This window comes from Cygnus olor, chromosome 2 (genome assembly GCF_009769625.2).
Source record: "Cygnus olor isolate bCygOlo1 chromosome 2, bCygOlo1.pri.v2, whole genome shotgun sequence".
Taxonomy (NCBI): Eukaryota; Metazoa; Chordata; class Aves; order Anseriformes; family Anatidae; genus Cygnus; species Cygnus olor.
In genome coordinates, this window is record NC_049170.1 from 82,751,145 (window position 1) to 82,763,668 (window position 12,524).

The 12,524-nt window shown below is 37.5% G+C and overlaps 1 protein-coding gene across 2 annotated transcripts in view; it reads right to left on the bottom strand.

Moving 5' to 3' along the window:
• Window positions 1-12,524, bottom strand: part of TRIO (trio Rho guanine nucleotide exchange factor) — a 248,601-nt gene that overhangs the window by 134,995 nt on the left and 101,082 nt on the right. For both annotated transcript variants that reach the window (XM_040548080.1, XM_040548081.1), the window contains exons 9-10: window positions 11,643-11,873; window positions 4,233-4,355 (exon numbers count right to left, since the gene is read on the bottom strand). In XM_040548080.1, coding sequence (XP_040404014.1) covers window positions 4,233-4,355; window positions 11,643-11,873 — 354 coding nt within the window. The remainder of the gene's footprint in view (window positions 1-4,232; window positions 4,356-11,642; window positions 11,874-12,524) is intronic.

Here is a 12,524-nt window from a genome sequence, read left to right on the forward strand (position 1 = left end):
TGGCTGAAACAAAAGTTTCCCATTTTAATAAAAACTTGATCTCGCACATGAAGCATTGTTTATGAATTCCAGGAGTATCTTCCACATAACAGGCCCAGGCACAGCAAACTTCTCTTCCTGTAAGCTGGATGGTGAACTACCTGCGCTTCAAAATTAACACAACCTAAAGGCTGCTTTCAAAGCAGGTTGCAAATCTCAAGCCTTAACAGCAGACGCATGCCTTATCGCTAAAACTTCTCTTCCAAGTAGAGCTGGAATACAATATAAATATTTATCTTGGGAGATAGTAACTGCCATCCAGAATAGAAACCATTGCAAATACAAGTGCTCTACTAACTCATGCTGCTGCCAGCTCTGTGCTTACTTCTAAACAAAGCTTGGAGGAAAAAACAGAACACTGAAGATTTTGAAAGTGTTGGTAGCAAGGGGCAGCCGCCAGTTACAAGGTTAGGCAGAAAGGGCAGGAGCTTTCCCTCAAATCTGCTTATGCCCCTTTCCTAAACTGACAAAGGAGCCTTCATGGTGACACATTCAACACAGAGGTTGGAAACCAGTTAACACTTCCTCAGAATTTCTCCGCTAGTACACCCTCCCCAAATCCCAGAGGAAAAGAATCAACCTGGCAAGAACTTTAAGTCCTTTAGTCCATCCCTCTGTGCCCCAGGGCACGATCAACTATACTCAAATCTTTAATAAGCATTATTTTCCAAAATACTACAAAAATCCAATAATGGACAGCCCATCACTTTCCCAAATGATGTATCCTATTGCTTTCCTAGTCTTCCTATTGAGAAGCCTTCTCTGTATATTCTTCAGAAAAAAAAAACAAGCCTGACATTTTTAGAAAGGATAGGAAGTGACACAGCATTGAAAAGTCAAAATTAAATTTAAGAGATTAGTGCATAAATGAGTACTAACAACAATAAATACAACAGGAGTGTGTGGAGCCTAGTGCGCTGTGGAGGGGAGGGAGAGACGTGTTATGGACAGAGGGAGATTAACAGAGGTATACAAAGCATTAAAGGTAGAGAAAATTAAAATAGATTACTCATTAAATGCAGTGGATGCTATCACGTTTAAGCATCAGACAACACACTTAAAATGAAAAAGCAGAAGTACTTTTCATCTAAGGAGCAATTAAATTGTATAACTCATTGGCACAGGAACTGGCATACATTCCAAAAGCATAAATTGGTTCAAGAAGCAGCTAGCCTAATTAAGGGAAGAAAAGTCCATCAATGACTAAACACTAGTTCTGATGCATCCTTCAGTTCCAGACATCAAATAGACCCAAACAATTGGGAGAGTAAAGATAACAACTTTTTTTTTTTTTTTAATCTGGTGATGGCCACAAGACATAGACCTTCAGTTTGATGCATTACAGCCATTCATGGGTACAATAAAGTAAGAATCAATTCACGTAGAGAAGCTTTCTTCCAACCTTAAAGGAGGTGGTACTGGTGGCAGTAGGAAACTTATAGGTGTATTCAAATAAGGAAGTATCATTTTCGTGCATCTCTTGCACCAAGTAGGCTGAGCTCTTAACTCAGATGCAGTCTACAGATAGAGAAGAGAACTTAGCAGTAGAAAAATGTCACACTGATTAATTCTTGCCATAACATTTTCATGGGTTTTGAGTGTGAAAAAGCAGGCATCAATCATAGTTGAAAGAAGAGAAGCTGACTTCAAATTTCATGCTGAAATGCACGGGGAAGTACAACCGCACTATTGATCTGCATCCAGTGCTCGAAGCTGCAAATCTGTGCCCGTACGTGAACTGGTTAAGTCGACAGCAGAAGTCTTGGCACTGACTAAATGGTCTCATGGATATGAAGGTGGTCATGGGAAGGGGGTGGGAGGTGGAGAAATGCTAAGTAAAAAGTGGATTGGACAGGCTACATGTGAAAGCAGCAAAACTAAGTTTTACTACACTGGGTACAAGTCAAAGTGTGTATGTGTAGCATGAATGTCAACGCGTGAGAATCTGGGGAGGACTTCCAGTCAGATGAGTTTTGACTATGTAATGTTTCTGTGGTGGTACCAAAAAGTGCAAAAATAGAGACAAGCCTTCCTTTCACATGAATATTAAACTAAATAATTTGTGAGCCTACAGTCCATTGACTCTGGAACATCTTTTCTATTCTATACACAGTTTATTTTAACATTTCTTTGAATGCTGCTGAAGAATTGGCATCTCATTCACATTAAAAAAAAAAAAAAAACAAATGAGGGAGGAAGGAGAAGGGAAGAAAAAAAGAAAAATAGCCCTAATCTAGAGTTAGTCTTCGACCAGGAACATTTCAGGATTACTATTGGCTTGCTGCATATTTTATAAAATTTTGCTATGCCGCTGGCAGTTCACTTGACACTGCTTCCTCTCAACTTCTGACTAGAGCTGACTGAAAACCCCTGATGATGCCTAGGGTCCTATTAAGAAACAAACAAACAAAATACCTGGACCAACCAGAAATGTAGGTAGAGAATAAATTAACTGAAAGTTATTAACAGGGACTTCAGATTGCTTGCTTTCTTATACTTGAACATAATCTTCCTTATAATACCCATGGCAAAAATGTCTTTTACAGCCTGCTTATATCCAGTTTTAGAACAAGTAAGAGAAATAATTCAGAGGGTGTGACTCTCTTGGCAGTCACTATAAATTGAAAAAATTAGAGATGAAAAAAAAGATTTACTTATTAGATCATTTCGTCCACCCTTCTGTCAGTGGAGGATGGTTCCCCATAGTATATTTAAGCTCTCTGACCAGTCTAGTTTTCAGTGTCGCCAAAAATAGAAATTCCACCCATCCCCTAAAGAGATCATTTTAAACTCTAGTAGCGTTCAGTTTTAGGAAGCTTTTGCTAAGTATTTTCTGTACAACTACTTTCTAGCTTAAATAAAAATGTAAATTAACAAGATGCTTTTCCTTCCTTTTCTTTTTTTTTTTCCCAACAGTTTACATCCCACTAATAGTTCTACACACTTCATCCCCTTTGGTTACTCAAACATTTTCTTCTTCTTTGCTCAAATAACACAGTATTAAGTATGAGATCATTTGGGATTTCTTAAGTGTCTTACACAAATAGATCCTTGCTTGTCTGACCCAGAAAAATAAGTATGTCTCCTTGGAAAATATTACAGATTTTACTTAAAATGAAGTATTATACATGCATATGGAAAATCCAGCATGTGAATATATAAAACTAACGAAGCTTATTATTTAGCAAAAGTTAATAGGAAATCAATATTAATGAAGCTTTGTGATACTATTTCAATTCCTCAGCCACTGGACTGCTCTAAGACCATATTTACAGTATGTTTTAGTAATCAAACAGGCAAACTATAAACACAGGCAAATGACACAGGCAAACTATAAACACACCTCCAATGCATCGACCATACCAGGTGTTACTGCTAAGCTGCCGCATGTCACTTCAGAATTTTGTAGTTCACCTTCTGAGTGAAGGACCCTACCTTAATGAGGTTTTTCTTGATGAACATTAGACATTTACTATCACCAATTATTAATTTTGAATAGACACCGTGTGTTACTAATGGGGAGGATTCAAGCCTTCAGCTTCTCAGGATGGGTTTTACTAATCTTGCATCCCTTTTCTAGGCTGCTACCTGAACCACCCTCCTTGCAGAGCTCAGTGCTCCCTGAATTTCTTAGTGCCTCTACTTCATTCAGCTTGACCTTTTTTTTTTTTTTTTTTGAGTGTGTTTTGAAGTTATATCATCAGTTCCACTAAAAGCTAAAACTAGAGTCTTCCCACAGAAAAAAACAGTGGTATTAGTCATTCAAAACAAGAGGGCATATACAAACTCAACTGCATTCAAAGCAAATAACCTAAAGGGGTTTTCTGGCACACCTGGTTTCTTAGAAGCCTGATTTTCAATTTATCCTTTTTATTTTTTAAGGAATGCTTTCAAACAACTAAGTGAAAATAAAGAAAATACAATAATAGCAGTTCTTTCGGGCTTCAAGGCTCCCACTCCCTGTAACACTGTGGATTTTTTTTTTTTCTTACTGAAGCTGAAGTGCAGAAGAGAAATGAATAAAAGCTTGTGATAGAAACAAAATAGGCCATTCTTGGAACAGATTTTTTTTTTTGTAGTAGTAGTACAGCTCTCTGCCTAGCCCTTCAGTTCCAGGGCAAAAGGTTTTCATATATTTCAATGGCAAACATACAGTACTGCAAGTGTCTATTTTTAAAATAATTTTATTTTACCTGTGCGACCTCTTCAAAGTCTTCATGGCGTTTCTGCAATGCCCTAGCTCGATGAAGGGATTTTCCCACCCCGGTATGTTTGCTAAGAAAGGCTTCTCCATGGTTTTCAATCCAATCCAACACCTGTGGTGCAGAAGAAAAACACAAAAACTAAATGGATGCACTGAATATCTTGTTGCAATACAAACACAACTGTTGTGATAAAAAGACAACTATTCAAGAAACTAAGGAACTTTAAAGGGACTGCAAAGCCATTAGTTATATGCTCTTATGAACACTTGTGAACTTTTATGAAGGCCAAAACTAGCTGAAAGTAGGTAAATTGTATGATTTAGGATGCATTTGAAGTCTACCAAGGACAGCGTAATTTCCACACATTCATAAATTTGACAGCAAATCTGATCCAACTGGCTGGACCCCTGGTGAGTTGTCTCTCTGTATTCTGTGCCTTCAGCTGACATTTTTCTGCAATATAACGCTAATGGAGTCTGCACATTCCCAAACAATGCTGTTGAGTAACAGTAATGTCTTATATTAGAGGAGAAGTTGCTTCTCCTACTGCATATTGTGAAGTCAAGAAGAAAAATATTTTTTTTAACTAATAGTTAAAAATATAATTGAGTAGAAATCCTTATGAGATGAATGACGCCTGCATTCAGAGCACATGAAGAATTCTGCCCCAGTTCCACAGAAGTATCTCCCCAAAACATCAGATAGACATAATTGTGTACTGTAAATTCCATAGCAGAAAACGTGAGGAATGAAAGACATTTTAAGGACATTAAAGCTTCTACCACAATGACTGGTCTGACAGCTTTATAAATAGTAAGTTGTACATGCAATTAGTTCCTGCCAGTTAACACAAAGGATTACTGCACACATACCAAGCTTCTGATGAGCGAATGAACAAAAACATCTGGTCTCTCTCCAAACCAATACATCTTAGCCATATTTTAATTCCTTCATTAACTAGCATGCATATGGTATTTAATTCTTTGGAAGATACTCTGAGGTTCAAGAATGCTGTTCAGAATTAAAAACAACTCCATATGAGTAATTTTCCTAAGTCAGCTAATCACTTTTATACAGTATTTATGAAGAGGTGTGGAATGCTTTACGTAATGTTCACCTCCAGCATTCTTTTAGTTTATCATAGAATCCCTGAATAGCTGAGGTTGGAAGGGACCTCTGGAGATCATCTGGTCCAAGCCCCTGCTCAAGCGGCATCACCAAGAGCCACTTGCCCAGGACCAGGACCAGATGACTTTTGAATATCTCCAAGGAAAGGGCCTCCACAACCGCTCTGGGCAATCTGTGTCAGTGCTCGGTGACTCATATCATAGCGTTTCCTGATGTTCAGACAGCACCTCCTGTGCACCAGTTTGTGCCCTCTGGCTCTTGTTCTGTCACTGGACACCACTGAGAGCCTGGCTCCATCCTCTTTGCACCCTGCTTTCAGGTATTTATGCACACTGATGAGATCCCCCCTGAGCCTCCACTTCTCCAGGCTGAACAGTCCCCGCTCTCTCAGCTTCTCCTCACATGTGAGATGTTCCAGTCCCTTCACCATTTCCATGGTCCTTCAGTGGTACTGTTCATGGTACTCCAGTAGCACTTTGCCTAAAGCAGCCCTGGATACCATTAGCCTTCTTTGTGGCAAGGGCACACTACTAGTTCATGGTTAACTTGGTGTCCACCAGGATGCTCAATTTCACTTGATTCTTTCAAGGGTAAGAATTGATTGAAGAAGGTAGAAGGAGCAGCCAAACATGGCCTCAGTCATCTGAAAAGTTTATGTTACCAATGCTTTTGACTAGTTTCAGTACACCACTCTGCCCTTCTCATTCTAAAAAGAGCTGAAGAGAGACATGTTTGGATGAGAGAATTAGACTAGAGTCTAGAGACTACTGACAATAATAAGCTAACAAATGAAATCAACAGCAAAATCTGCCCCAGAAAACTGGATGAAAAGCAAAAAGCAGTACAGTGAGAACACATTTTGTGCCAAATAATGCTCATTAACTTCTCAAGAGAAGAAATTGCCACAGAAATCCAGTACACAGACCATAACTTAAACCAGTAAACTAGAGAGGCACTGCTGCCCCTAAATGAAACCAGTATGAATACAAATCTTATTAGTGTTCAGCCTTCTTACCTTGATTCTTAACAAAACTGAGGTGTTCGGAAATTTCACAGCATGTAAAAGCAGAGTCAGACATAAGAGTATTCTCTTACCCATCAATGAAAATTTCTACGTACCACTTTGACCAAAGAACAATACCATTAGTTGACACTGATATTAGGCATTTGCAACTTAAACAATGCATATTCTCCCTCCTCCTGGAAGAGGTAAAGAGTTATCCTATATATCATACCAACCCACTAAGAACTTGTCTACTAGTACTGGAAGTACATGGAATTCACTCTGGTAATGCAGTAATACATAGACACATAGTAAGACACTTTTCATTGAAAGGGTGAACAATCTTATTCTTGACTACAGCAAGTTGCTTTAGTAAATTGCAATTAAGCTGTAACTGCAGTCTCAGCAGAATCATCCTTATGCCCAATATAGGATCTAGAAAAGTGCTCATCCTTAAAGCACTGATACAGACTATTTAGAAGAAGTAATTATTACGGAAAGATGGCTTCATCTTGACAAAATCATCATTGATGGCTGCAATATATGTTGCATATGTGCTGTTTGCAGAAATAAACGATAGACAGCTGATCTTTTGCAGATTCAACATGCTCATTTTCACCAATTTTTCCCACATTATTATCCAGTCCTTCCCCCCCACACTCCCTTTAGCTATTTTGCACACTTATATTTTTTTGATCTCCACCGCTTTACTCGGTGCTATTTTCCAGACATAAAATTTAGAAGGGGAGGGTGGAAATCTTGGAATTTCTTATCTTCAAGTAGTTAAAATGTGCAAACACTCTCTCCCAAAAACAATTATTTCACACTGGCACCGCCTCCAAATGCGACAGTAGAATCAGGCAGTGAAATCAGTAGTATTTTGATGCCGAGAAACTAGAAAGCATTCTTGACCCGCCCTTCATTAGTCAAGACTGAAACAAATGACTGTTAAAACAAAACCTCAGTCTTTGTGGCCAGCAGATCAAGAAAGGAGAAACAGCACATTTATCCAGAACAGACAAAGACGACATCCAAGGTCAGTGGGGATGTAATAAATACATGATTTAAATCAACTTCTACATGAACGTTTTGCTAATGTCTGACTTGCAAGCCACTAACGTTGTTTTTCAGGCCCTAAAGCTTTCACTGTATGAGTGTCAGCAGTATCTCTATACCAGAAACGTTATCTTTATTTTGACCTTTTTACAAGTCTGCTTTTTTTTTTTTTTTTTTAAATCGGAATTGTCAGAGCCACTTCCTTTCCTTCCCTGATGTGAAAGGCTAATGTATATTTCCCACTTGATAACCTTGTCAATTCTTAAGCATAAAATTATAATTTTATTAGCATATTTTATATTAGGAGGATTATTTTCAACAATTGAATGCAACAGCATTTTTTTTAATTATTATTTTTTTAATTAGCATCCAATTTTTGGTGGTAATATATTAACAAGAAATTAGATATCCTGGCATGTTTCTGCTATTTAATGTGAAACTCAGAACTCTGTGCAGTTTAACACAGTCAGAGGTGTTCACATTCCACCTTTCAGATCTGATGTAATTTATGTGGTACCTATCATTTTTATTATTTCAAGTGCCTTGCCTTACTGTTTGCTCCAAGAAATTAGCAGATGATTCTTGGTGTACACAGCTAGCTAGCACCATAGTGTTTCTGTTGATTTGGAAAGCTCCACAAGAAACTCCTTCCCAATGCTGAGCAAAACAGGGGAAAAAGAAAAAAAAAGAAAAGCAGCTGTCTAAGGAGGAGTAACACAAAATGTGGTACACAGCCTATTTGTCTTCCAACTCAGCTCTGTCACGCACTTAACACTTTCATGAACTGATTTATTTCATTAACCTGGTAGAAAACTAAGCCAGGACAGGGATGAGGAGGAAATCACTGACTCATCCTGAAGGACAGTTATAAATTCACTTACAGTGCAACTTGGTTACTTGCCACTGTGTTTTATTTAACTATAAACAGTGGAAAAGGGCTACACTTCGTTTATTTTATCATGAAAAAAATTACATTTAGCTTCACTGACAATAATGAAAGAAGATTTTCACACTAGTTGTTAAATCATCCTAGACAATCTTAAATTAATTTATTAAGGTTTGAAGAAAGATTAGCAACCTTGAGAGAATGTGCAAATGAAAACTAAGATATTTCAGAAAGTTTCTTTGGAGCTCTACATAATCATACCAGAATTGTCTTGGATATAAATTTAAACAACACCTCAAAACCAAGTAATTTCATGCACTGAATAGAGTCAATGAGTATTCAGTTGAAGAGCTAACATTTCTCAGACAAATTAGATGATCTGGTAAGGTTTGTTTTGTTTTACTCTTTCAAGAAAAAAAGAATCTTTATTGTTCAAGATCACTTTTTTTTTTTCCTGTGGATTTTCAAAGCTAAGGGAGCAACAAATTGCCAAAGCAAGATTATTCCAGGAAAACTGCATTATGTGCTTGCCATTTTCTTTAAGAGCTCTGCTACTGGCTACTTTTTGATGAATTTATCTGGTGTGGATGTTGATTTATCACTGTCTTACAGCATGAAATTGGAGTATGACAAGCCGTACGTCAAAAGGGAACATTAACCACAATTCACACTGTGATCAACTAAAAAGCAGTGTCCAAAATACACCAGTATATAAAGCTAATTTGAAGTAACATAACAAAAAGCTATACCTCCATGTGAAACATTTCACAACCCTTAAAGTGGATGGCTAATGACCATTACAAGGATAAACCGAAGGACAACACAGTCTTTGACAGTAACAGCTACTGGATATTAAGGGAAGGACTGAGGAGCATGGCAACTGTGTTCTACTTCACTGAACCAGGGGCTGTGTTTCTGTACATAAAATTTACTTTTAAATCTGAAGTGGTTGATAGAGATGCACATTAACACTAGAAGATGCAGTTTCAAATTGTCAAGAGGTCATCTTGATACCTTAATGCAAGACCTGCCTTGCACAGCATACAGAAAAAACAAGGGCATAACAAGGAAGAAAGAGAAATTTTGCCAGCCAGTAGGTAAGTACTGTATAATAAGCCTAGAGGGAGAGTAACCCTCTTGAATTTTTTTGTAACAAAAACTTCTGGTATACCGATAATCCACACATGTAACTTGGATAACGCATTCCTGATACACAAAGTCATACAAGTAGGTACAGCTGTCTATGGTGTTTTCAGTCCTGTGACTGTTTGATGCTAAATGCACCAGTTCTGAGAGCTGACTGGTCTCAGACGGAGGAGGAACATCCAGCTCCTTGCTGAAGAAGCAGATCATGCCTCTACCATGACCTCAGTCTGACAAAGGGTTATTTGCCAGCTTTAAAGAAACAAGCAGTTTCAGAGCTAAGTCTTTCACCCAGAGCCGTGAATTAGGATGTAGAAGAAAATGAGAATTTCATATAAACATTTTATGACTCCCAAGATAATAAAAGCAAAGAGTAGGATCAGCACAGTAAGGCTCACTGTAGCATTTAATAAACACCCCAGGAAATAAACTGCCTGCAGCCTAACCTACAGGCCTGAAATCTGAATTATGCATCCTGCAAATAACCGCAGGAGGCCACTTGGCCTTGGTAGGTCCTCCCCGGACTGAATTCAGAGTAGATGAGCGAGTTTCAGGGCCCAATCCACACTTGTTGAGACTAGGCTACAGCTGAGAGGATCTGTTTTTTTTCCATATGAGAAACAAACTACTATTTTAATTTCTATATCTGAAAATTCCTTCAGAATGAAGGCTGTTAAATGTAAGAGGTGATTTTGACAAGTCCACTTCCCTGACTATTCACATGCAAGTACCAACATCAGACCTTCCAGACTAACTACTGTTGATATACTAAACTTGATGAGGAGCCTCTAGGATTTATACAGTGGTATAAGAGTGGTTTCAGATTGGTTCTCAGTGACTTTCCTGACATTCATAACATTAACTCTGCTTTCTTTTTCTTTTTTTTGGTCAGCTGACATTTTTCACACATTTCCACATTCTTTGTTACAGCTCACTGTTGAGAATTTGGAAAACTGCTTGCCTTTTGAATATTTGCCTTTTTAACACCAAAAAGTAACTAATTAACATTTTTAATAATTTTAAACTTAATGTTTAAGTATTTTTTAATCTTTTTTCTTTAACATACAGGAAAAGATAGGCACTATGTATAGAAATTTGAGCAAACAAGATTGCTTACACACACCCTGCCCCTGCCTGATTTAAATCTTTGTCAATGACTGCAAATGGAAACCAGGCTATTTTCCTCCCAACTGCTTACACCCAACATTTTCTCGATGTAAGTACATGAAACAGGTAAGTACATGAAATTTGACTTAAAGTGCAACTAATCTGGAAGAAACAAGATTATTTTAACAGAACGTATGACTGGTTATCTAAAATTCACATTCAGAAGTTCCTGGTCTGTAAACACTTTTACACTGAAATGAACGAACATGATCAGTAAGTATTGACCATATCTTTACTTTTTATAGAATAGATATCAAGGATATAAATACATTACTAGTATCTCTGTCAACTGCCATCGAAAATTTTCTGTTTATTAAAAATCCATTACTAAAGGAGATTTTTTTACAGCTTTACCTTTTTAAGCTAAAACCATGTCACACAGAGGTATTAATGTTTGTACTTAACTCCTAACTTTTATGGATGCCATAATAATAGCAAAAACATGGCAGCTAATAGCCATCAATTCAAGAACAGTGACCATGTCAGAAAGTAATCTTATCTGTAATTATTCTACTTATTTAGCACAGTATGTTCAGGTTTAAAAAAAAAAAAAGAACACCTGTAAAGTATCCCTGAGAATTTGAAACTAAAATCTTGTTACAGAATAACACAGTTAATTTATTGCATGTTACTACTACAACTCTTTTCTGACATCAAGTCCGGAATTTTACCTAGAATGTGAATACCAGCTTCCAGCACAAACTTAAAACAGCTTCTGTCTAGAATAAAAATCTTTGTCATCCTACCTGAATTCAAGTAAAAAAGAGAAGGTAATTTAAAAAAAGAAAGAAAATGAAGCGGAGCTACCTTACGAACATAATTTCTACCTGTAATAGAAAGTCTCCTCTCTTAACACACAGAACTTGGAATCAGTCAATCGATCCCATGGATATATTTGATTGTTGAATTAAAGAACATGGGGTCTAGCAATCAAACCCACCTGTCACTGCAACCAGCACCCAATCACAACCTGACAGAACAGAAATGCATTTAGAAAACATGAAGTAAAACCTACCTGTTGAACATCCTGTTGAAAAACACATAGCTGAAGCCGCTGGTGTAAGCGGACCTTTCGATGCTGCCAAATGTTTTCCAGTTGGCGCTGGTGGTGCAGTACTTCATGGATGACATCCAGAACGTGATGAACTGCTTTTGAGTAGTTGGCAGAAGCAGTGAGAGAATCAGAACTTCCAGGAGTCAACGGCCTCTGAAGTTTGTCAAGCAGTGACTTTCCATCTTGGCTCACCTGACCACCAGAAAGCACAAAGAATTACTTGTCTGCCAAAATCTTGCTACTCTACTATTTCATTTCCCCTGCTCCCTATTTTAGATTTAAGAACTCAGGGAGCAGTACAAAATCTTTATTACTATTCCAGGCGTGATTATGTGCAGCTGTTCTAAGAAAAAAAGAAAACACACAACTGCATTTTTATATCCTTACTCTATGAAAGAAAATTTAAAGAAGCAGCACTCTTCTAAGTAACAGCCTGTCTTTTGATAAGAGTGCTTTTCCTTTACTGTGATCTTTTTTTTTTTTTTTGAACAGTCAAATCTCACTATGAAGCTCTTTTAAGCTTCAGCACTCTCTCTCATCAATAAAGCACCAAAAATTATGCAATTGTCCAGAACTGTCTTTCCAGGATCATCTCTCTCTTTTATTTTGCTGTGAAGAGGAACAGGGAAGTTACTTCTTACGAGTTAATATTAATCTGACGAATGCATTTAGACCAACAGATATGGACTTAGGACAGTTTCGTCTGACATGATTTACAGCTTTTAGATTATTACTGATACTGGCAAGCCAAAGGCAAACTGGTGTTAAGACAAACCTAACCTGATCAAATTACTTAAAACCCTTCCATGTAGCACAATATATTATTTTCCAAAACGTGTCTAA